This window comes from Meleagris gallopavo, chromosome 14 (genome assembly GCF_905368555.1).
Source record: "Meleagris gallopavo chromosome 14, MGAL_WU_HG_1.1, whole genome shotgun sequence".
Lineage (NCBI taxonomy): Eukaryota > Metazoa > Chordata > Aves > Galliformes > Phasianidae > Meleagris > Meleagris gallopavo.
Window position 1 is genome coordinate 7,502,894 of NC_139417.1, and position 22,947 is coordinate 7,525,840.

The 22,947-nt window shown below is 35.8% G+C and overlaps 1 protein-coding gene across 10 annotated transcripts in view; it reads left to right on the forward strand.

Moving 5' to 3' along the window:
* CACNA2D3 (calcium voltage-gated channel auxiliary subunit alpha2delta 3) overlaps window positions 1-22,947 on the forward strand; it is a 396,960-nt gene that overhangs the window by 355,151 nt on the left and 18,862 nt on the right. For 5 of the 10 annotated variants that reach the window (XR_014886317.1, XM_085235716.1, XM_085235715.1 and 2 more), the window contains 5 exons: window positions 2,038-2,100; window positions 5,679-5,749; window positions 14,830-14,905; window positions 18,077-18,129; window positions 19,699-19,754. Coding sequence is in view for 7 of the 10 variants with exons in the window: in XM_085235716.1 (XP_085091842.1) it covers window positions 2,038-2,100; window positions 5,679-5,749; window positions 14,830-14,905; window positions 18,077-18,129; window positions 19,699-19,754 (319 nt within the window). In the remaining 3 variants the exon portion in view is untranslated. The other 5 variants (XR_014886318.1, XM_085235717.1, XR_014886319.1 and 2 more) reach the window with 4 other exon arrangements.

Below are 22,947 nucleotides of genomic sequence, written 5' to 3' on the forward strand. Positions count from 1 at the left end.
TCTTTAATGCAGTACTGGATAGCAAAAGTTATTTATCTTGCTGGTGGGTAGATGAATGAATGGCCTAAATTTCTCAGTTTCTAAAATGGGTAGAAATAGAAACTTTATTATCTTCACACAGCAAAATGCGTATTCTTCCAACTGCCCATATGAAATACAAATCCTAAGTTGTTAATATAATTTTGAATTTTGAAATATTAATTGCATGACTATGGCATAGAGATTCAATACATGATTACTAACTCTTTTGTCAGGACGGTAGTTTTCCAATTGGATATAATCCATGAGCTTGAAATGATGCCCACACTCTCCTGTCCATTGTAACTACTCTTCAACATTTTCCATGCTGTGGAGAAATACTATTTCTAACGCTCTTTAGATTAATCTTTCATGCAGGACAACTGCAAATATGTATCCTTGAAAGAGGTCTTTGTTGACTTAGCTCCTCTCCTATAAAGTTCGTGGGAGGTTTATGGTTTACTTAGGGGATAGAAGTGTTCTGGAGTTACAGTCTACTTCTGAAATTCCACTCTTCACACACCACTGAGGTTAAGTAGTTGCCTCTTCTGGATGCATTAGTTCTACTCAGATCTTTGCCAGCATCATCAGCGTTTCACATTGTGTTTGCCAATTTTTGGTTTTCTGGCAGATCAAAGGTTGGAAATTAGTTGTTTCAGACTTCCTTTTTGACAGGTTTTTTGCCACTGGGGTGGTTTGCAGCTTAGGTTCCCCTATTAGAACGCATATCCTACACTTGTGTTAGGGAATTACATTCTTTTCAAACTTTTGCCTGGTTTGAGTTTCTTTAATATTTTTTTTCCCTTAAAACAACAACAACAAAAGTCCAAAAACAAACAAACAACAACTTAAATTCCTGCCAACATTTCTGTAAATCCCTCTTCTTCTGAAGTCCCACAGAACAGAAACAGTACATGGACAGAGTCAAAGTTAGACTCACCCAGAAATCTTGAACAATCAAACTGTACAAGTGCTGCTGCAGGATCAACCCATGCTGTTCTTTCTAAAACTGCAAAGAGGTTTTAGTGCATGCACAGAGAGTAGCAGAAGGTACATTTCACCATCTTTCTGTTCAGCCTTTTCACAGCAGGAAAGGTTTTGAATTAAAAGCAAAGCAATGATGATCTCTGTTTTGGAAGCCATCCTACTTTTTTTTTTTTTTTTTTTTTTTTACAAAGATGTCACTAGAAACATTAGCTGATTTAGACCAATGATAGAAATATGTTATAGATTTAACACTGACGTAGGTTTTTGGCAATGATGAAGAGAAACTGAGTTATATCATGGTTTGAGTTGTACCTTATGCTTAAACTCCAAAGCACAGTAATTAAAACTTTGCCTGTAGCGAATAACTCACTTGAGGTTAAAATAGAGCATGAATGTATAGAGGGAAGCACTGATTTCAGTTTATCTTGCTTTATACAAGTTATAAGTCTGACCTACGAAAAGCTAACAGTCTTACCTCTGGATCCAGTTCCCAATTAAAAACACAATTTGAAAAGCTTTAAGAGACCTGTGGGGCCTCTTATGCAGAAGTTTCTGGTTCCCTCCCCCACTGACCAAATTAAAAAATATTACCTGCTCCCCTGTTAGTCCTCCAGGCAGACACTGTGTTTTCATTAATACATCATTAGGGTAATGACATTGTGCTGATGTTTTTCTCCCAACACAGGATAAGCAATCAGGAGTAGCAGCTCTGTGCCTTTGCAACTTTGTTACAAGGAGATATTTTTAAGAATGAATTAAAAAAAAAAACAATGACCCTGTTCTTTTTATATTTGTTTACAGTTTATCTTACAGCCTCTCTTTATAAATACATCTTTTTGTTTTGCATGAACTTTGCGTAAAAGTCTAGATCAGGTAGCATCCCATTGGTGGAGACTACACTTAGAAGTTGGGTTATCCATTAGAAGAACCTGATGGCTTTATTTGTTTAGAATGTCATTTGGAAGTAAACAAAATAACACTACTGCATCCTAAAAATAAAGTTAGAACTGTATGTTGGTATTACTTTTTCAGGCAATCAACTGTTACCTAATAGACAACAATGGATTTATTCTAGTGTCTGAAGACTATGGGCAGGTAAGTGAAAGATTTTTATTCAGCCCTCTCATGTAGCACATTTATGTAATTGTTATTCTTAAATAGGTCACTGTCTTAAAATGTTAAGTAACTAGTAGCATAACACTGAAAACTTCCATCAATAAAATGTGACAGAAGCTCAGTTTCTATCTCCCACTGGTGTGGGTTCTGCTCTTAAACTCCTAAACGTTCCCTCAGAGGACTTTTTTTGCTGCAAGAAGGTCTATCTTCCGTAAGACCTTTTTACCCCCAGAAGAAAGATTCTTCTCTGTGGAATTTTGCCACCAGTAAAGTGTGAGAAGAGGGTGAGGAGGCTGGGGATGAAGAACTCTTACATTCAAACTTCAGATAATGAAGTGATATGCAGCTGTTTGTTGAATTTACTTTCTGAGTACATTACAGTTACTGGTGGATAAAAACTAAGCACCACAATATATAGCATAAGGATCATGATTCATGGAGACCACTCAAAACATTGATTTGCTCTGCTTCTTCGAAAATGACTGAAGAACATGTAGCAGTTCAATTCTGTGAGCTTTATGAAGAACCCACCACTATCCTCATTAACTTTGCCTGGAAACAGTTGGGATGGTGCCCCAATTACACCAGAGTTGTCTGAAGTTGAATTTCTTTTATGTGTTGGTACTGTGAATAGGATTTACACATGTTCTTACTTAGCCCTTAGGTGAATTAAATTTGTTGTGACGAGGTTGGTTACTGAGAAACATAGCTATCATAAAGAGCTTTGGGTGACTTAGAAGAGTGACTTGAGAGGAGAGCTACAAAAAACCAAACCTCTAAGTTGACGGTGAAAAAGAAGCCAAACTGAGCATTTTGCTTTTAGATTTAAAACATGAAATACATCAACTTTAAATCTAACACTTCTGAAAGCAAAAAGGTACAGATGTTTTTTTCATAGCTCTGAAGTAGCTGGATAACATTTCCTCACTGTCCCTCTGTACCTCATTCCATTTTGGTTGACACTTTAAAAAGATTGTTAGCAAGTAGTAACAAGGGAAGCAAAATTTTCTGAAACTGTTGTCCTTCCTATACTATACTAGAGCATTAACTGCTCAACAGATAATGTGCTGTGCTTTGAAGTAATCATTCTTCACAATATGTTGTCTTCATGCAAAAACCAAGGACTGAAATTTAATATTTTGTTTTACTTTATTACATACATTGCTTTATCCTTTTGGAATGTCAAGCATGTTGTGAATATAATTCCAAGATGGACCCATAAAATTACATGAACCAAAAATATGATGTTATTTAAAAATGTTATGTTAGAAACAGTGGTGTGTTGTTTTTTTTTTCTCTCTATGTATTAAGTACGTATTTTTACTTAATTAAGGCAAAGAGTAACACTCATTGTAGAATAATCTTCATGCACTGAAAACTTTTTATCTGGTTATTCTCCCAGATTATTGTGTGCAATTGCATACGGTATTTTTGTAGCTCATTTGCTAGCTGGTAGTTGGCTACAACCAATAAATATGATTAGGAAGACATTTTTCCTTTGGTAGGTCATCTTATACTAGCTGGTACATATTCCCTTGAAGAACCTATTATGGAGAGATGCTGGACAAACATTAGGCTAGACATGTGTAATGACTTAGATTTCAAGTTGCTACTGGTAAAGCATCAAAAATGTATGTGAGTCTAAAAGCCAAACTAGCATATCCGTTTTCTGGGAAAGAAGGAAAGTATCTGAGAATCATACACTGCTGACAGAATGTCAGGAAACAGGTGATAAAATGCAGATTTTTCAAGAACCCTACTGGCAAGATTTATGGAATTTTGTTCCTATGTCACTGCCTCCTGATGTACATATATAGGAAGAAAACCTTTCTGCCATGTCATGGCATAAGGTGCTAATTCCTGTTCTGCCATATCCAGCACTGGTAGCTCCTTCAAAATACTTACCTGCTTAACTGCTGTTAAACTCAGCCATTAGTTAGGACAGATCCAAGCCACAGACAGTCAGTTTTGTTGATGTAACACTAAAGTAATAGTATGATAATTACAGTCTATGCTTTTTACACACATATGTCTATATATATGTATGTACACACTCTTTCTTTGTTGGTGAAGGAAGGAATAGGGAAGTGGGATGATGCCTTTTCAGTTACTCACCTTTCTGGGCTTATTTCAGTGCTGTTTTTTCTTTGGACTTGCCAGAAATGGCCTGAACCACTCTAAAAGTGGTCTTGTTCTGGGGCACTGTAATTCTTCATTTGAGTTACCACTAAATCCAAATATATTAAAAAATAACAATTGTTTGGGTGTTACTACTTTGGGGAGAACTGGCATTTACAAATGGAGCTTTTATGGAAAGAACTGTCACTGAAATGTCTTCATAAGACTGAAGCATAACTTAATAAATCATGTTTATTGCTATCTAAGGTTATACTAGTCATTTATGGTTTGGGCTTTTTGACATTAGCTGACTGCCTCTCCCATAGTTAGGATAATCTTTCTTCATCAGTCAACTAGCGCTATTGAAGCTAGTATTTTTAGTCATATAAACTACAAATGTTCCTCTTGTTTCTAGGAGATTTTGCACACCCATATGTTTTGGAAAATGTTCCAAGTTTCCCCTGAGTTTAAAAAAAAGAAAAAAAGGCGATACTTGCTTTTTAGGTAGAGGAATGCATTTTCTTGGCTTGGACTGTAACTTCTCTGCCTGCAAAATCCCAGGTGCATACTTGAGGTCAAGTAAGTTCCTTGTAATGGAATTGGGGTTTAGTTCATACAAAACCTATGGAATTCATGCAATTTGAGAGTGTAGTGCCCTTTCCACCAATAAATTGTGGGATTTCTCGCTTTAAACACGATGGAGAACATATCCGATCCTTATGGGAGTTGAGGTCCTCAGATCAGAAAATGTCTTCCCAACCTAGAAAAAAAATGCTGTACGTACAAGATTTTTGAATTCCATATGAATGGCTACAGAAAATGGAGTCACTTCCATCTTGCATACCAAATTCATAATGTGAATGTTTGCTTTCTCAAAAGAGATTTATTTTTATTAGTCCACATCTACTGAACAAGGACAAAATGAGTAATTCATCAGGCTGAGTGGTTTTAAGTATAAAATGACTTTGAATGAAGTTAAAATTTCTAGGACTGATGAAATGTACTGTCCTGGTTCCTTAAACAGGTCATGCAGGAATTATAAACAATGCTTTTTTATGACCGCTTATGAAATCCTCTCACAACCTGTTTATATCTTCCTGAGTAACATTTTAATCACAAGGGTTTGTGATCAGATTAATGTGTTTCCTTTGCTAGCTTTAGGTTGGGATGGCTTTTATTTCCGGTATTAGACGTTATATAATGTCCCTCAATCTATTGTATAAGCTCTCACATCTGCTCAGGGGTAATAATTTAGTCTGTATAACTTGCCATGACTATGAAGTCCTCTTCAGTTTTTATGTAGCAATAGTCATGAAAACCTATCTATGTAGCTGTCAAACCGACTCTTGTCAGATCATAGAATATGCCAGTTTAAATTATATCCATTTTTGTTTCGCATTTTTCTACATCTGGTAATTTTTTGTATTTTTTCTTTGCAGACTGGTAACTTTTTTGGGGAGATTGAAGGGGCTGTGATGAACAAATTACTAACAATGGGCTCCTTTAAGAGGTAAGAATTACATCAGTGTTTTATCTCTTACAAAATGTTTCCAAAAAAAAAAAAAAAAAGCCAACAAAACAAAACCAAAGTCATATAAAGAAAGGCCAAAATTGACAGCTTGGCTGGATTCTCATTATGCCTTTTTTCTGTATTCTGTATGATAATTTGTTAAACGTTTTGGAGACAATCAACAGGGAGTTCCTTTTTTATTGGACTGTGATGCTAAAACCTTGTGCCTCTCCTGTTCCCACTTTGCTCAAGTGGAAATGAGATTAGACCGTATCTACTACTGAACAGTTCTAAATGGCTCTAGAGCAAATCACCGATAAAGCATTAAACATCTTGACCCGTAAAAAGTTGGAGATTGCTCAAATCACATAGTGAACGATGCCCTATTGTTCTAAAAGTGTTCTGCCAGTAATTCTTTCACCTCGTATGTTAACTGACCTTTGAACATTTCTGTGACTATTGGCTTAATCTTGCTATCATCATGACAATATAACTAATAGTGATTTGAGTGTTGTCCTTTGAAATAAATTAAGCATCCTGGAAAAGTAAGAAAACTTTTCCCTGTAACTCAGCACCGAAGTCTTCATGGCTTTCACATATCCTGAGAACTGTTCCTTATCCCTTTGTCCCCTTCCAACTCCTGCAAGAGCGTGAGAGAAGTGCAGTGCATGTGCATAGCACTTTCCACTTTTATCTTCCTGCGCATTTCTAGCTTAAAAAAATGACACATCGCTGTTCCCATCAACCACTGAATTTAGTTACTGCATGCAGGGTGTACACAGAGGCTTTCAAAACAGATGGCTTTTGTGTTTCCTGGGTAAACCAGCTCTCTTAAAGGCAGAAAGCTTTCCATGTGTATTATAGGCAGAAAGCTTTTACTCTGTGCATTATAGCTGAATACCACTCGCAGTAAATGACTGACCTGAAATAGAAAGATCTAGCGCTCACTAAATCATCCCACATCCTCATTCTTTGAGGGTGGCAACCTTTGTGTGTTTAGCATTACATTCTTAACATGTGCTATAAAAGGAAGTGAAGTAATACCTATTTATAGAATGAGCTCTACAATGGAAAGATCTGTTTATACAAGAGCTGAAGAATTTTATTTAATGCAAACAAAATAAAAAGTTTAGCTAAAATCAAAGGAAAAAGCTTTAATTTGTCCCTTTTTTTTTTTTTTTTTTGTCCTGCCTAGAAAGGCTTTCTAACAGTGTATCTACTAAACAATTGACGGTGGTGAACACCTCGATTGAGAAAACAAAGGCTGCACTTCTTGACTATTCCACCTAAGCTGCGGTGGGCACCAATTTGACGTGGATCATTGGCTCAGGATATTTCTGGTCTGTAGCTGTGAGGGAGTTACAGATAATGAAACCACTAGCTCCATGAAACAGAGCTGCAAGCTAAAGAAATGAAAACACGATGAGCCAATTATTTAAGAACAATAAACTGGTCATTGCCAATCAGTTAAAAATGGGGAGAGAATCAAAGTGGTGTAATTGCTCTAAATGAGCCACCTCCTTTTCCTGCTGTACAGCAGATAGCTCAGTGCAGCAACAGAAAACAAACTGTCTTCGAGCTGTGCTGGATGAGATCTTTAAAATAAATTATTCCACCAACTTGAATAAAAAATCTTTGCTGCCTCTAATGAACAACTCAGGCATATGTACTGTATTTTTAAGGTTGCTAATTGAGGGAAGTTTATTTATTTATCTTAGGGAATAAAAGAATAGAAAAAAGTAGAATGGTGCAGTGGTAAAATATATTATCTTGAGGGCACATAAACATTGCATTACCTGTGTCATTGCTGCTCTTAGCATAAAGGCAAAATGAGAGACCAAGCTCTGATCTTAGCCATTCATTCCAGAGCCCGTCCTTCCTTGCAACTTATTTCTAATACGAAGTCTACCGACCAACAGCTGAAATAAACCTAACATTGCCCTCTCAGGCCTCGTCTTGCTCCTTTTTCGTTTGTTTTAGAGGTAGAAGGTTCCACAGTGCCTGTTCTTCTCTACAGAAGAGTTTCCTGACATGCCCCATATCTATGGGGATGGGAGCCCTCTTCCTTTGCTACCAATAACCTGAGTAGGAGTGCAGATACGTGCTGCTGCCTCGCAGATTCATACTGGCTTTCAGGCTCTCTGGCCACAAAAGGAATGAAATAACCCTTTGTGAGTTCACTCAACTACCACTCATTCGGAGGGATAGAGAAGTTCTTTTCAGGATTGAGCTGGAGGTGTTAAACAAAAGGGGGTTGTTTGCTCCTGACTATGTTTCTTTTCAACCTGCAGCAGGATGAAATTCAATTTTTGTGTTAGCTGTTTATTTTTTAAAGTGAACTTAAATACCTCCTTCCCTCCCTAATTTCTTTAAACTCAGTACTTCTTTTGAATTCTATTTATGTATATATGTGTGTATATTTTCTTAGTTTATGGATTTTGTATTTAGAGGAAAAAATGGTATCAGTGTCTCCACAGCAACGTGATGTTCTGTGATTTCTTTTAGCAAGATAATGTTTACCTTATACCCTGAATATTGCATACATAGTTAAAACATGATTTAAATTCATTATTAAATAAATTAAGATGTGCTTATGGAAAAGTATCTGCTTCACATAACAGAAAAAAATGTGTCTTTATTGATTCCTCAGTACTCTGCTTATGTAAAAACAGTGGGGGGAAAAAATGATGGCTAGAAGCATGAAATATAAAGAAAAATAATAACATTCAGAAAATCAAGAGCCATCAAAGTAATGAGATCCCCAAATAAATGAGTTTAATAAATCTGTTATAAAATATTTAATCTCTTGACTTGAAAACGGCTTGGTACTTTCCAGTACAGGGAAAGCCAAGCAATTCTATAAGACAAATATGGAAGCAGCATCATTTCCTCTTAACGGTTTTGCTTCCACCAGGCATGCTCTTGGTTTCTGAGGAGAAATCTGTGCTTTGGTGTCTCATGGTATTGTTAGGATAGTTGACTGAAATAGTGCATCCTCAAGTTCCAGTTTTTCCAGATGCTAAGGCTCACTCTAATAAGCTCTTGTTGCTTTGAGAGCTTCCCTGGTTTCTTCCTTCTTCATCCTTTGTTCCTTTATCTTTAATCACGTTTCCTAGTGAATAATGCATACTGTTTATGCCCTTATGGCACAGTCCAGTTCCTTCACCTTTGTTCTCTAAATGCACTCACATAGGGGCCGACTTTCATCTCCCTGACTTGACTCACTTCATAATCCAAATTTAACAAGTGTTTTGCCTCTGGGTTATGAGATTATACAAAAATTCAAAACCTTTGCTAAGCCACTCCAAGAGAGCAAAACATTTCTAGAGCCAAATTATGAAAACAGTAACTGTTTGATCAGGTTGCTAATTCCCATGAGGCAGCGCAGCCTCCAAATGAAGGATATTCTTCTGTTTAGTTTAGGCTACTTTGTCTTGTTTAAGCATTTGATTCAATTAAATATTCTTGAAATTGTGTGAATACAACACTGCTATATTTATAAATCGTATTTATTTTCATGTGTACTTCTACAGTCATTGATTTAACCTTTAAAAATATAATGGCATTCATTTTGTGTTTATTTGGAATTGTTTCTGAATGTAGATCTGTACTTTGGAGAAGATCAGTACTAGGGTAAAGGAACAATTCCAGAAAGGTTTACTTAATCTGTTACTGGATAAATGTTGATTATAAAGATTCTATCTTTGGTAGTAATTTATTTTGTAAAAGTGAGCTCAAGATATACCCCATGTTTAGGGCATAAATACTAGAATCAGAGAATGATTTAGATTGAAAGAAGGCTTTGAAGCTCTTGTAGTGCTACCCTTCTGACATGGGTGCAGACATCTTTCTCTAGGTCTTTTTGCTCAAAGACCATCCAACCTGACTTTGAACATTTCCTGTGATAAGACACCCACAGCTTCTCTGGGGGACCTATTCCAGTGTCTCAACTCAGTCATCATGAAAAATTTCTTCTTTATATGCAATTTAGGTCTACCCTTTTACAGCTTAAAACTGTCATTTCACTATATGTCCTGGTAAAAAAAATTAATGAGCTTTGCAATTTATTTCTGCCCAAACATTATTATCATCTCCTGTATTAACTGTCATCTATGGAGTATTTATTAAGCATACACACTGATTCTTCAATTTCTAGATGAATAATATGTAATTATCCTGCTCTGAAGAGTGACTTTCCATTTTCAGCAATGGAAATGAAATAGCTGTCAAAGAGAATAATACAGCAGACTGTCTAGTGCAGGGTTACAAACAGACCTTGTTCCTAGCTGCATGCTGCTTGTAGGTACAGAATAACGTACTTCACTGCCCTCTTGTCATCACCAATGACAAGGAACTAGACTTGATTTTTTTCACATTTGCCAGATGTACGTCTTGTACTCATGCTCTGAAACTCTCCTCTTGTTGTGTGGATGTTTTCTACTCCTATCTTGTCCTTGTGACATCTAAAATTAATGTCTCAAAACAGTTTGGGTGTAATTTCAATTTACATCTCTGTAAATATTGCTACTAATTTCATGGAGAGAATTAGTATTTTGGGATCCTTTTACCCACCTAAGGAGAAACTCAGACATGTGCAGTGTAAATGAATTGTCATTCTGTAAGCTGAAAATGCAGACTGAGTTGTGGGTTTTATACATTTTATGCTCTGGAGCACTTTGGCAACTAGGAATAGCTGAATTCAAAGCAAAGGTATGTGATGACAAGTTCGTTTTCTCAAAATGCTCTGATTTATTTTTAAGCTTTTTTTTTTTTCATTTCCTTGGTGATGAAAAATACTAGTTTGACTGCTTCTGGATATTGATGATTTATAAATGAAAGGAGAGCCAGAAAAGAAACAGTATATAACTTCATACGCTGTGCTGCTATCTCCCAGCAGGGACCCTCTCTAGATTTAAGACATAGACTTATTCTTCACAGCATTCCATACTGTCCCTTCTCTTCCTCCTTGCAAGAGTATGAGGCAGGCTACACATCTTCTGTCTGAGTTAATGAACACCTTGCCACCAGAAGTAAACGTTAGTCACTGCTAATTCTCATGTAGACCACTGGGAAACAGCAGCATCAAAAAATTAGGACTTCTTTTATCATTGGCTTCCTATGCTTGTTTTCTGCACTTCATTTCTTATGTTTATTCCATGATAAGAAGTGTATTATTCTTATAAATTATTTTAAAATCCCCAACTATCTTGAATTGATGATAAGGTATTTGAAATGTTTGCCTTGAAAATTCTTCAACTATTATCAGTGATGATATTTCACACTGCCACCTAGAAATCCATAGGTATGCTGAAAATCTAGCTAGAAGCAATAGAATACATCTATTGGCATAGCCTGTACTGCTAGCAGGTCTTAATTTTCTTGAACTAGATTTGCACTTTCTTGTTGCAGAGTATAAGGCTGGAATTTGCTATATCTGGAAGTTAACTCAAATGTTTTTTGCTGAAATCTGTTTGTCTCCTGAAGTTGCACACCTCATTTAATTTAGAGAAAGTTATCTTCCATTAGCTCAAGACAATTGCACACACCTTGGATTTCTCCTATGTCTGATGTTGAAACCAATTCCTGCGCAGACGTCAGTAATGAAGTGTGGGAATGGGGGTAGTAAGCAACGTGGGTATGTTAGAAAGTCCCAGTCATGTTGACTTCAGCAAAGCTCTCCTGTGGATTGCTACAGAATAGAATTGGGCATCTAGATAGGTTTAAAATTAGATTGTGGGAAGCAGGCAATTATGTTCGCTAAGTATAGTCAGTCGAAAAGGATACGGGTAGCTGCAAACAGTTATTTAAAACTGTAACACAATCACTTCAAAAAGGGTAATCTGGAAGCCTTTCTTTCTGCAACAGTGAGTTAAGTCTGTCTGAATGAGGGAAAGATTATTTGGTAAAATCTCAAAGACATTAGCAATAAAATAACACTTGAGAAATGACACCTGAACACAGAAGCACTACAGTGTCTTAGAGTACTGTTTTGACTACCAATGCTGTAGTAGCCTTTGCAAGGAATAAGGCTGGAAGGCTCTTACTATTACATTTACAAGTATAAAAACAAAACAAAGCAAAACTGTATTTGAATTTGTTAATGCCTTGGAACTCGTTTATACTGAGCTTCAATACCATTCATAGAGACAGAGAGTCTAGAATTGATTCAATATGTTGTAGTGTTCAGATTTCAACATGGCTATGGGCTTCATCCACAGATCTTTGAAGTGTAGTGCAAAATTCCTTTTTGTTTTTAGCACGAAAGAATCAGGTCTTTGTAAGATCGTTTGGCAATAGTGTTTTGGCAGGTATATTTTGTACATTATGTATTACAGTAGTTTGAGTAGTCTTTAGAAACTTTCAGATAGGTGTTGAACCTGCCCACTCTGAAAGTCACTGACATGGGAATACTTGTTTAAAAACTAGAACTCTTTCCAACTCTTCCAGGCTTTTTTTTTACATCTGTCATGCACTTTTCTAAAGTTTTCTAAAGATTAGCCCCTTTTAAATTTTTTTCTCTCTTTAAAAAAATTTTTTTTTGCAAACTTGTTCCTGAACCAGAATCTTCACAGTGGCAACATCTTCAAACATATTTACTACAGCTAAGCTTGTTTTATCACCCGTAGATGATTCAAGCGTTTCCAAACAACAACGTTATAGTGTTCCATACTGATGTTGACATTTTTCTTACAACTGTTCTTCTCCTCCATACTCAAAACTTTAATATTTTTTCCCTTTTAAGTGAGGTGCTACTTAACTACACAAATTTTAACATTTTTATTCTAGTTACTCATAATACAGTTCTAGATTTTTGTCTACTCCATGCAGTACAGTACAATAATACACAAATCTAGCATGTTGTGGCACAGTATCAGTTATATTTCTGATTATTTGTGTGAGCACAAACTTCAGTCTTTCATGTTTGAGCATTTGAAGAAACTATTCTGTCTATCTTAACTGTAATACTGACAGGCATAAATACTGGGGGAGGGGAGAAGGCTTTTTTCCAAATGTTTAATATCAGTGCACAATAATAGCATTTCGTTAACACTTCTTAACAGGATAACAAAATTCACAGATTGACCAAGTTGTTTTAGTGTATGATATGAAAGTTGAGAAAATGATTGCATTTTCCAGTACTACATGGAAGGTCACCAAAATTATTATGAAACCTTTTACAAAGAATGAAGACAGAGTTGAGTGCTATTCAACTTGTTGCACTCAAGATGAATGAGACCATATCATCCACATATAATTCTTTGATTGCTTTGCAGAGAGCGCGTTAAAATCCTTAAACTGTCTTGTATGTGCACGTATCTCCTGCCACCATCACTAGCACATCCATGTGGACATACAGTAGAGTTCTTAACAGTAGAGGAATGAAATAGTCAAGTCAATCAGGACTGGAAAGGCAAGCTATAGAGATTACCTTACGGGGATTTTATTCTGACCATGGCTAAAGGGGAAAAAAATAAAAGAATGCTAGGGAAAGTGGTGTATTACTGCATGCCATACAGGCAGCACAGCTTACACCATGTACTGCTCTGTTTGTCTTGGCAGATCTGTGTGCGTGGATCTGGCTGTGGGCGTGATTCTGCCAAAGATGGTCAGTGTTCAACTTACACCGATGTTTAGGTCTCTAGTTATGCGTTTGTCTACCATGTGCCTCTCTCTGCCAGTCCACAAAACAATGGCTTCCTAGCCATTTCTATTCTGAAAATAAGATGAAACGAATGATGTAAGCTCTATGACAAAGTACTAAATGTTTAGCTGAAGCTGCAAGATCCAATATATTTAGATATTTTGCCTGTAAACCAAAAAGAAAATATAGTGCATTGTAAAGAAGAGTTTAGTGATGGTTGCTGTCACAAAATTAGATCAGAAGAAATTGTATACAGTTTCTATCATAATATTTTAAAATGTTTTGTTGGTACAGGTTGCTATGTTTCATGGCATGCAGTGCAGAATGCCTTATGGTGGTACTGAATGCATTTCATGACCTGGTTTTGGCAGCTTCTGGGACATCCCTTCCATAGCTGAACTTGTGTGCGCTCCTTTCCATTTCACTTAGAAGCAAGGCACACATTGCAAAATGTTGAAGTCCCATCTCATACATCTTTAAGACATATATGTCCAAATGTATTCTCTTGTCCCTCTGGTGATGCAAAAGTCAAATGGATATATTCAAATAAAGCTAGTAACATTCATGTATCTACATTCATTGTAACTTATCAGCTACAGATTCTTTACATACAGATGTTAACTTCTTTTTATGTATGGATGTAATTGTTAATTGTTCTATGGACGGACAGATTTAGAGAAATAATCACAGCTCCATATACTATCTCTGAGTTCTGGATTTTACATTTAGATCTCTGAAGTGTGTCAATGAGTAAAAGCATAAGCAGAAAGAAACTGCCACTTATTATGCATCTGAGGAGGCTTCTAGCATACGTTGATTGCAATGGGTACCTGACATGAAATACTTGCCCTCGTGAAAAGATGCAAAAGGAAACCCAACCTGTCTCAATTGTCTGTCCCACGAATACACTGAAATATCACTTCTCTCTTAGGAAGCAACTGTTATTTCAACTTCGTTATGTTAGAGATGTTAAAACTGCGGAAGTGACATTTTGTCTTTTCTGGAGTTTGAATGGTCTGTTGTGAGAAGCCCCTCAAATGCATAGGTTCTTTCACTTCCTGGGGCTAAATGTGCTGATCTCAGTCCAGAACCAATTGTTTAAGCATCATGTTGAATGTGTCTTCTCCTCTTCCTTTCATCGTTTATCTCATTGTGTGTTACACTGTATGTGTATCTTCCCTTTTTTCTCACAGTTATGCTTTTGCTTTGTTCTGCAGTCTGATAAAATCCTTACAAAGTTTTCACATAGTTTCTCACCTTTATTCTCCTTTGTGCAAATGTATTTTAATAATCCCTTTCCTTATTTTCCCTGCTGCCCTTCCTTTTTTTTTCCCCTTTTTTTTCCTGTCTACTTTGTGAGCAGACTGTTTCATATCACCATGTTTACTCCACTGTGTTTTCTCCTTTTAGTCAAGCAGTTTTCTGTTCTTCTCTGTAGAATTACACTTTATGACTACCAGGCCATGTGTAGAACAAACAAAGAGAGTAGCGACAGTGCCCATAGCTTACTGGACGTAAGTACAGTGAATTTTATGAGCACCTTTCCATGCACTCATCAAAGAAAATTGTTGCAAATATCTCATGGCCATTCTAAGCCCATTATTTTAATTTGGAATGCTTAATTTTCTTGCGTTTATCATAGTGCATACAAGGAATGGTTCATTATAAACCAAAGGGAAGTGTTAAGCGTTTTTGAGTTCAAATACTTATGCAGTCATTCTTACACTGGACTTTCATTTCTGTCTGACATTCCATCAGACTGTCCATTGCAACATGTGAGTCTACCTCAGGACTTTTTGAAATTGTACTTTCTTTAGGGGGCTGGAAACACACATGCCTTTTCTGCGTGTAAACACATACACACAAGTAATGATGGAATTGAAATTTAAAATTTATTTATGTATATATTTATTTATATATATATATGTGAAAGAATTGGTTCATTGGTGAAGCATACAACTGAATGATTGTAACATTTTTTTTTTCACAGTATTTGAAGAAGATATCTTTTAAAATAAAATGTCAATGATTATTTGAACCCTTCTCTAGCAATCAGCTCTGGATACAAACCCTGTCTCTTTGCAAGGCCTGACTAGCATAAAGTCAGGCCTAGCAAGGATGACACATCTTTCTTCCCAAATCATGTCTAATTTAATAATCCAAGGGTATTTTATATATGTTACTGATTACTTACAGTAGTCTATCAGTTAGAAATAGTTATACTGTAGATCTTGCATATTAAACAGGATTTTTTTTTTAATGGCAGTTTGATCATGAAAAATTATGTAAAAGCATAAAACAAAAGCAAAATACTGCTGCAATTTTACCAGTCTAGAGAAGTTGTCTGGTATTATTTTTAAATAAAGAGGGATCCAGCTTGAAAAAAATAGCCTGCCTGCTTAAACTCTTGCGGAAATATCAAAGTTCTGGCAACTTCCAAATATTTATAAATATATAGCATCTATGATTTGTTTATATGCACTTTCCAGACTTATTCACTAATGCCTGAACCTGAAATAAGATTGGTATATCATGAAGTACTGGGCTGTGCAGTGAGACTTACACTGTTGGTGAAACAGTGCAGGACACTGTGATTCACATTTGCACAAAAAATTTAAAATATATTAACACTTTTAGCAACCTTCCATCCTGGGACTTGGGGCTTCAACTAAGTGTGCACGAGTACTCACGGCATATCCTTTCCCTATTTTGTTAAAGATATGAAAACTCTACTTTCAATCCTCAAGGGCTTATGTCAAGTTCAACAAGAGAGATGGGCAGAGCTCTGGATAGTTGCCTATTTTTCTGTTGATTCTGCCACTTCTAATAACTGTGTCTACAGAGAAAGTACAAAGAGAGCTTGTAAAAAAAAAAAGAACAACAAAACAGATAGAGGCAGACTCCTCAAAAGTATTTTTTTTCTTTCTTTTGTTTTACTCCCACAGATTTGCACACATAGATTAGATTATAGGGCAGCATTCCATAATGTAAACAACGTATTTGTTCCCAAATATTTATAATTCCACTTGAAAATTACCATTGTATAAGTATACTACTAGATATAGAGACTGAGAAAATTCTTTAAAAAGTTCAAAAACAAATATTAATGCTTTAAACAGCAGAGAAGTAGAATATAAGTGAAAGACCATGTGTCAGCTGTCCCACAGCATTCTGCCACAATTGTGGAAAGCAAGTCAGGGGCTGGACCCTGGCGTCTGGTGCCAGTGTTCAGGTTGTGGAACTAAAACAATAAATTAGAGATGGACAAGGTTTACAGATCGTTTGTTGATTTTCTTTACCAGTATAGGATTACTTCTTAAAAGGCAATCTGTTAGTTTGCTATTTAGCATATTTTCTTGTTTCAACTTATTTAAGTCCCAGATAAGCCTCCACAGGTTGCAAGGAAACCAGTGCCATGGGATGACCCAGCTCAACCTTTGTCTCTCAGTGATAGCTGAGATACATACAGAGAAAAAAGCTGGTTGCAGTTGTTGAGGGAACAGTCTTTAAGTGTGAAAGGCTGTCTTGATAAAATCCCATATCATGAGAGCAGATTTCTAGCAATGTAATGAATTCTTTTCCGCTAAAATTCCAACACATTTTTCTGATTTTGTAGTCATGATTTTGAAACCTTTTTATTTTCCCGATATATTTAAAGTTATTTCATTTTCTTTCAGCTCTCATATTGAAAGTCACATTCTTATAATACATATTATACTTTACATATATTAGTTACAAATAATAAGTAGTACATGTTATTTTCTATTACATAATTTGGTATTATCTAAGCCAAAGCGTACAACAAAATAGTTTTGTGTGGGAAATGTAAAGTTCTCTGATTGGGAATTAAAATGAAAAGGATGTTCCACAGAGCTGAAATTTTGTTTTGTCTTCATCCCTAGGTAATACTTACAGCTGTTTTATCTAAACTTGTCAGACAGTACTTTATTGGAGAAAACCTTGACAGTCCTGAGCTGCGTTCTGCTGGCTTGTTATTTCAGAATTTCATGCCAGTGAACAATACACTTTCACAAATTAATAACCTTATGGATATTCTGTTTTAAAAAATAAACCAAAATTTTATGATTTATCTGTATTATTTGTAGTACTGTAAACACAGGATTTTAAAAATATTTGCTGTGTTGTAGGTGTTATAATCAAGCAAAATAAAAGAGGTGGGGAAGGATCTTAGAAATTACATTCAGTGCTTAAAAGTGAGCCTTTACTATGACACAGATGACTTTGTTTAGGTAATTTCAAATGACATAAGCATTTCCTAGTCTCATTAGACGGAGATAATGAATAGAGATTTACATTGTGGAGAGGCAAGTCTGTGAGTTGCAGCCTAAGAAAAGCCCCATATTTTCTTACAGAGCTGTTCCTCCAGCATTAGCCTGGGAAATAGGAACCCCTAGAGGTTAAATATTTAAGAATAGTTTGCAAAACTTTCCTTTTCCGGCTGATAATCTGTGTGTCCAACCAACCACATTAAAAGAAAATTTCATTACTGTATATTTTACTATTCAGCAGAATGGTATATTTTCTTTCATAACAAAATTATTGTTCTTTTTCTCATGCTTCCCATGCATTTTAATATCCATAACGTTGTCTTTCCATGAAGAATTCAGTTAAGATATAAATACTGCATGTTTTGCCCTTTTATTAAATGAGTTGCTTCTCTTCAGCCTTATAATGCCTTCTTTGCTGCAGTAAAATGGATTATGACAGAGCTTGTCTTGTAAGTAATTTTTTTTCAAGAGTTTAATGGATATTTATGCAAATTAATGATTATTTGTATTTTTTAATGCTTAATGAACATTTGTATTTTTTGTCATTTATGTATATTGTATTATTTTTATTTTATTATTTTCAATTTTGTAATAGTTCTCCATTTTTTCAGTCCAATTTAGCACTGTTAATATCTGAAAAAATCCCAGCTATTTGAAGGCGCAGTTGCACTTCTATTACATTATTCATGGTCGTCACTTCTATCTGTATGTCTTTGCTTAGGAAGTCCAGCATATTGCAATATACAAACCAAATTTATTATTGCGGTTAAATTGAACACTGAATGTTGTGTTTAACACGAGTCTCAGGTTGTAATGCTGCTTGGGCAGGCTGTTGTGAGTACAGCAAACTGTTCGAGTGATTCATTGCGCAGTTCGTCATCTCCTAAATTTTAGTAAGATGGACCCTTTACAGATAAGGCGTACTCTGTAGACTGTATTCAATTTCCACCTTGTCTAATTCTTCTAACAATTGAAGTTAATATAAAATGAGCATTGCCCTTAGGAAAGTTTGTCAGTGAATTCACAGAGAAATACTGTATGAAGAGGAAGCCTATAAATTTATTGAATTTGTTTTACTGTATTTATCAGAGAGCAAGCTTGCAGATCGAACTAATTTTATCTCCCTTGAAATAGAATTAATCTTTTTTCTTGTAGTCAGTTTCTTTTAATTGCAAATTATATGAACTTCCCAGAGAATTTGGGATAAAAGGTAAGGAAAATCAACTGGGTGGCTATTGCCAGAGGGCAGAGATTGATCATAATAGCAGTGCTCAAAGTAAGTATCAGGAAAATAAATTGCGTTAAAATATGACTTTGATGCAAACCATAATAACTTCAAAAAATTAAGGAACTTTCTGTGGTTAGAAACGTTGTCGTTTCATGTTCCTATGATAAACTGGATATTGATTTTACATTCCACACTTAGACTAACTGATAGACAGATATGTTTCAGTCCATTCTTCAGAGCAAATCGAAGTATATTTTAGTGGGGAAAATGCTTACACTAGGTGTCTATTCAGAGCTGATTAGACACCGGTTAATCAGTCTTTGCTGCTCCTAGAAATAAAATAATTTTTATTATTTTAAATCCTGAAGTAATTGTGGGAATTATTTTATTTCTTCTCCTAGTGGTAGTGGGGGTAGTTATCAATCTTATGACATTTTACTGGAGAGTCAAAATGCATTACATGATGAAGGGGAGCTTTCAGTAATGTTCACCAATGAAAATACTGTGTGCTGCCATGCACTGAGAGTTTTTATGGGCAACAGATAAGAATAAGAATGTAGTTCAGCAGTAGGGAAATCTATGATTTATTAATAGGGTTTATTTTGGAATAAATTCCTGGTGGTAAGATACAACAGAAGCAGAAGTTGATAACCCCAGACTTACGTTAGCCACATGAATTTCAGTTCTGCATTAGCTTCTACTTAAAGTGGGATTAACAGTATCGAACTGCAGTCAATGTAGTGTACTGGAAACATTCTGTGGGATAATTTGAAAAATCTAATTTCTTTAGGTTCCTTGTGGAGTTTAATCTATGCAGTTGGTGGCACTCTGATCTAACAGCAAAAGGTAAGTGTAAATTCTGTTCTACTTTCTTTTTAAATTTAAATGTACATTAAAAAATTTGATTAAATAGTAGACTTCTGAATAAATGAGTTTTCCTTTTGTTTCAGCATTCTCTTCTCTTTTAATATTTCCTAAAATAAAAAGGAGAATTGAGTTCTTCTATGAATAACTAGAGTACTCGTGTGCTCTAAGAGTGCAGTGCACTACTATAATGGAAAGGTTAAAATAGTAGAGAATGGAATAGTAGAATTTCTTTTTCCTCTAAAATATTTCTCTTCATTCTAAGACGATCTGTGAGTTAAACAGTTACACTGCCTTTTTCTTCTTAATACTATGTTTCTTCTGGAGCTGTTATTATATGCATGGGGTGATTGTTCTTCAAAATGCCATTTCAACTTAGTTCCAAAGGAAAATGATAATCTCAATATAATTTCGTATGGAAATAAATTTTAAATGTTAAGATACTAAATTTTATGCTTTTACTTTTAAACAATACAAGCTAAAAATATGTTTTATTTTACTATTCAAAATTCTTCTGAAATAACAATGAAATTTTAAGAATCCCTAAGAACTGTAAGTTTTGAATTTCAGTTATCTCATATTTTCACAGATTTTTTAATGACATTTTAGAAGTGCTGCTCGGAATTAAAGAGCTAATTTGCATCAGTGCTAGTCACTGGGCTATTTCATTGGCCAATTGTGCAGCACAGCATTTATTGGTACAGTGATTTAAAATGATTTTTTCAGCCTCAGCTTTGCAGTTTTCTATACTCCTCAGCAAAGCAGAGATCAAACATGTCGCTTTATATTTTAATTCCTATTTGCACTGGTACTAGGTTGTTATGCCAAAATAAAATCCTGGCTGAAAGTAGAGCATTGGGAAAATTGAACACCCTGATGCCCTGGAGTATTCCAGTGTCCTCTATCAGTAAGCAACTGGGCAGTGTCACCGTAAATGGCAAAGCACTTGTCAGCTTCAAGCTGATGTACCTATTGAGCAGAGAGAAAAGAAGGCTGATATGGAAGTCTGCTGGAGATGAAAGTTTCTAAGCATCAGCTTAGAGCAGCATTTCCCATACTGATGGAAACTGTGTATTCTTATTGTAACACTGCAGCCAATTTTTCTGTTATGTGAACAATGAGCTTAGTGTAAACTGAATGCACATGCAGAAACAGATCTCCATGAGAACCAGCTGTTTCATTATCAGCAGTTTCTATATGGGTCATCTGAAAACCACAACTCGCTTTCCAGTGATGTCCCTAATCATGATGAAAATGGATGACTGTGAAGGACAGCGGGGTTTTCTGTGCTAGTCCCAGGAAAGGCAAATCTGTTCCTATATTTGAAGAAGAATGGCGGGTATGCCAGCCATCACTCTTACTGTTTGCAGAACGGCACAAAGCAGCCTTAGTAGGGAATAGTTACTTTCTTTGGGGTGTTTTTTTCATGTGTACCTTACAAATGTGCCTTAATGTATCCCATTATGAAGTATCCAGTGACACTTGAATTGTGAGGTAGGGGAAATATCCTCTAAGGGCAGCATCCTTCCTCATCTCTTTAAAATAAATGTCTGTTTTGGTTTTTACACACGCTAACTACAAAAGGCAGCAATTAATAACTAGCAACCTTTCATTTCCTGAGGACAACACTTTAAATCAGCAGAGCGATTGAAGGATTTTCATTCATGTTTTAGTTGAAAGTGGTTTTTGCTACACAATTCCCGTGCTCCATTTCCTTGACGAGTAAGGGTATCCAAAATAATAATAAATCCCTCTCATCACACTCACTGGAATATCATGGTTTTATGGCACTGCTTGGCCAGATGAGATGTGATTAGTAAGTGATAGTTTGGAAATGAACAAGTATTAGCAAAGCAAAAGCAAAGGAGATTTTACAGACAAAATTTAGCAGGCAAGAAAAACATGTATACTTAGGTTTGTTCGTCTGTAGATGCTACATTGCCACTACGAGTTGTAAGAGTATGACTTCAAATCATGAAAATAAAACCAATTAACTCACAAATTCAGTTATTTTTACTTAATGGTACTTAATAAAGCGCAGCAAAATTTCAAGTCTTTTAATGGGGAAATTGCTTCCTATAATGATTATGATATTAATTGCTGTCATGACATGTTAAAATCCTAGACCTTCCCCACACACCTGTCAATTTATGAAGCCACGGTAGGAAGAATACTCTTGCCCATGGTCTTGTAATGTAAATACTTGTAAATGTGAGAGAAGAAACTGATGTCCTGAATCTTGGGCAACTCCACCATCTTCTGGACTCTTAAGAGGGCCTGAGAGGCTGTCTTTGGCAGCCTCCATTACAAGACCCTTGTATTGATGTAAGTGAGGGCAAACACAAAATTACAGGTGAGATAAATTTCAGTCATTCTTAGCAACAGGCAAGGAGAAAAGCAGAGAAAGAGAAGGTTCAGTAGAGCTATTCAGATAAATTTTAAGAACATTCTAAGTTGTTAAATTGATGATGTCCATAATGGAAGCATCAGAAACAACAAAATTTTCTTCACCAGTTTTATACCATTCTTGAGGTACTCTTTGGGTGAATATTTATTCTAATTAAATACGTTTCAGAAACACGCATGATTGCAAATGCAGTTTTGTTCATTCCACTGTCAATGTGTAATAGATACACCACTGGCTCTGAAACAGATTGTCTTGAACGGAAGATCTGTGGAGTCCAAGAGCCTGTTTAGTGTAATCTATTTTTGTCATACTTGGTCTTGTTTTCTCACTTAGCAATTAGTTTAAGATAGGCTTAACATTTGTGCTGATGTGCAAGTGTATCTCTGTGTTAAGGAAAAACAAAGGGGTGTAGAGGAAAAGGAAAGAATGAGGGAGAGACATTGTCCAACAGATGCATCAGCATGAGAGTCAGAAGAGCTGCCTGCAGTTCCCAGCCCTGCTGCTGTCCTGTCGTTTGACCTTGAACAATCACGTTTTCTTGTGCCTTCATTTCCCCACCTTTAAGGTATAAATAATGTCCCCTTCTTGACCCCTGTGCTAGTGAAAATTGTCACGGTGTTTTTATGATTACAAATTTGGGAAGCAGATTACAGGCATTAGTTCTAGGCAAGATAATGCTTCTGTCCTCTACCCACGGAGTTATTTTTACTGCTGAAACTCTTTAGAGATCTCCAAGTCTTAACTCAAAAAAGTACTTTTGGCTTCAGT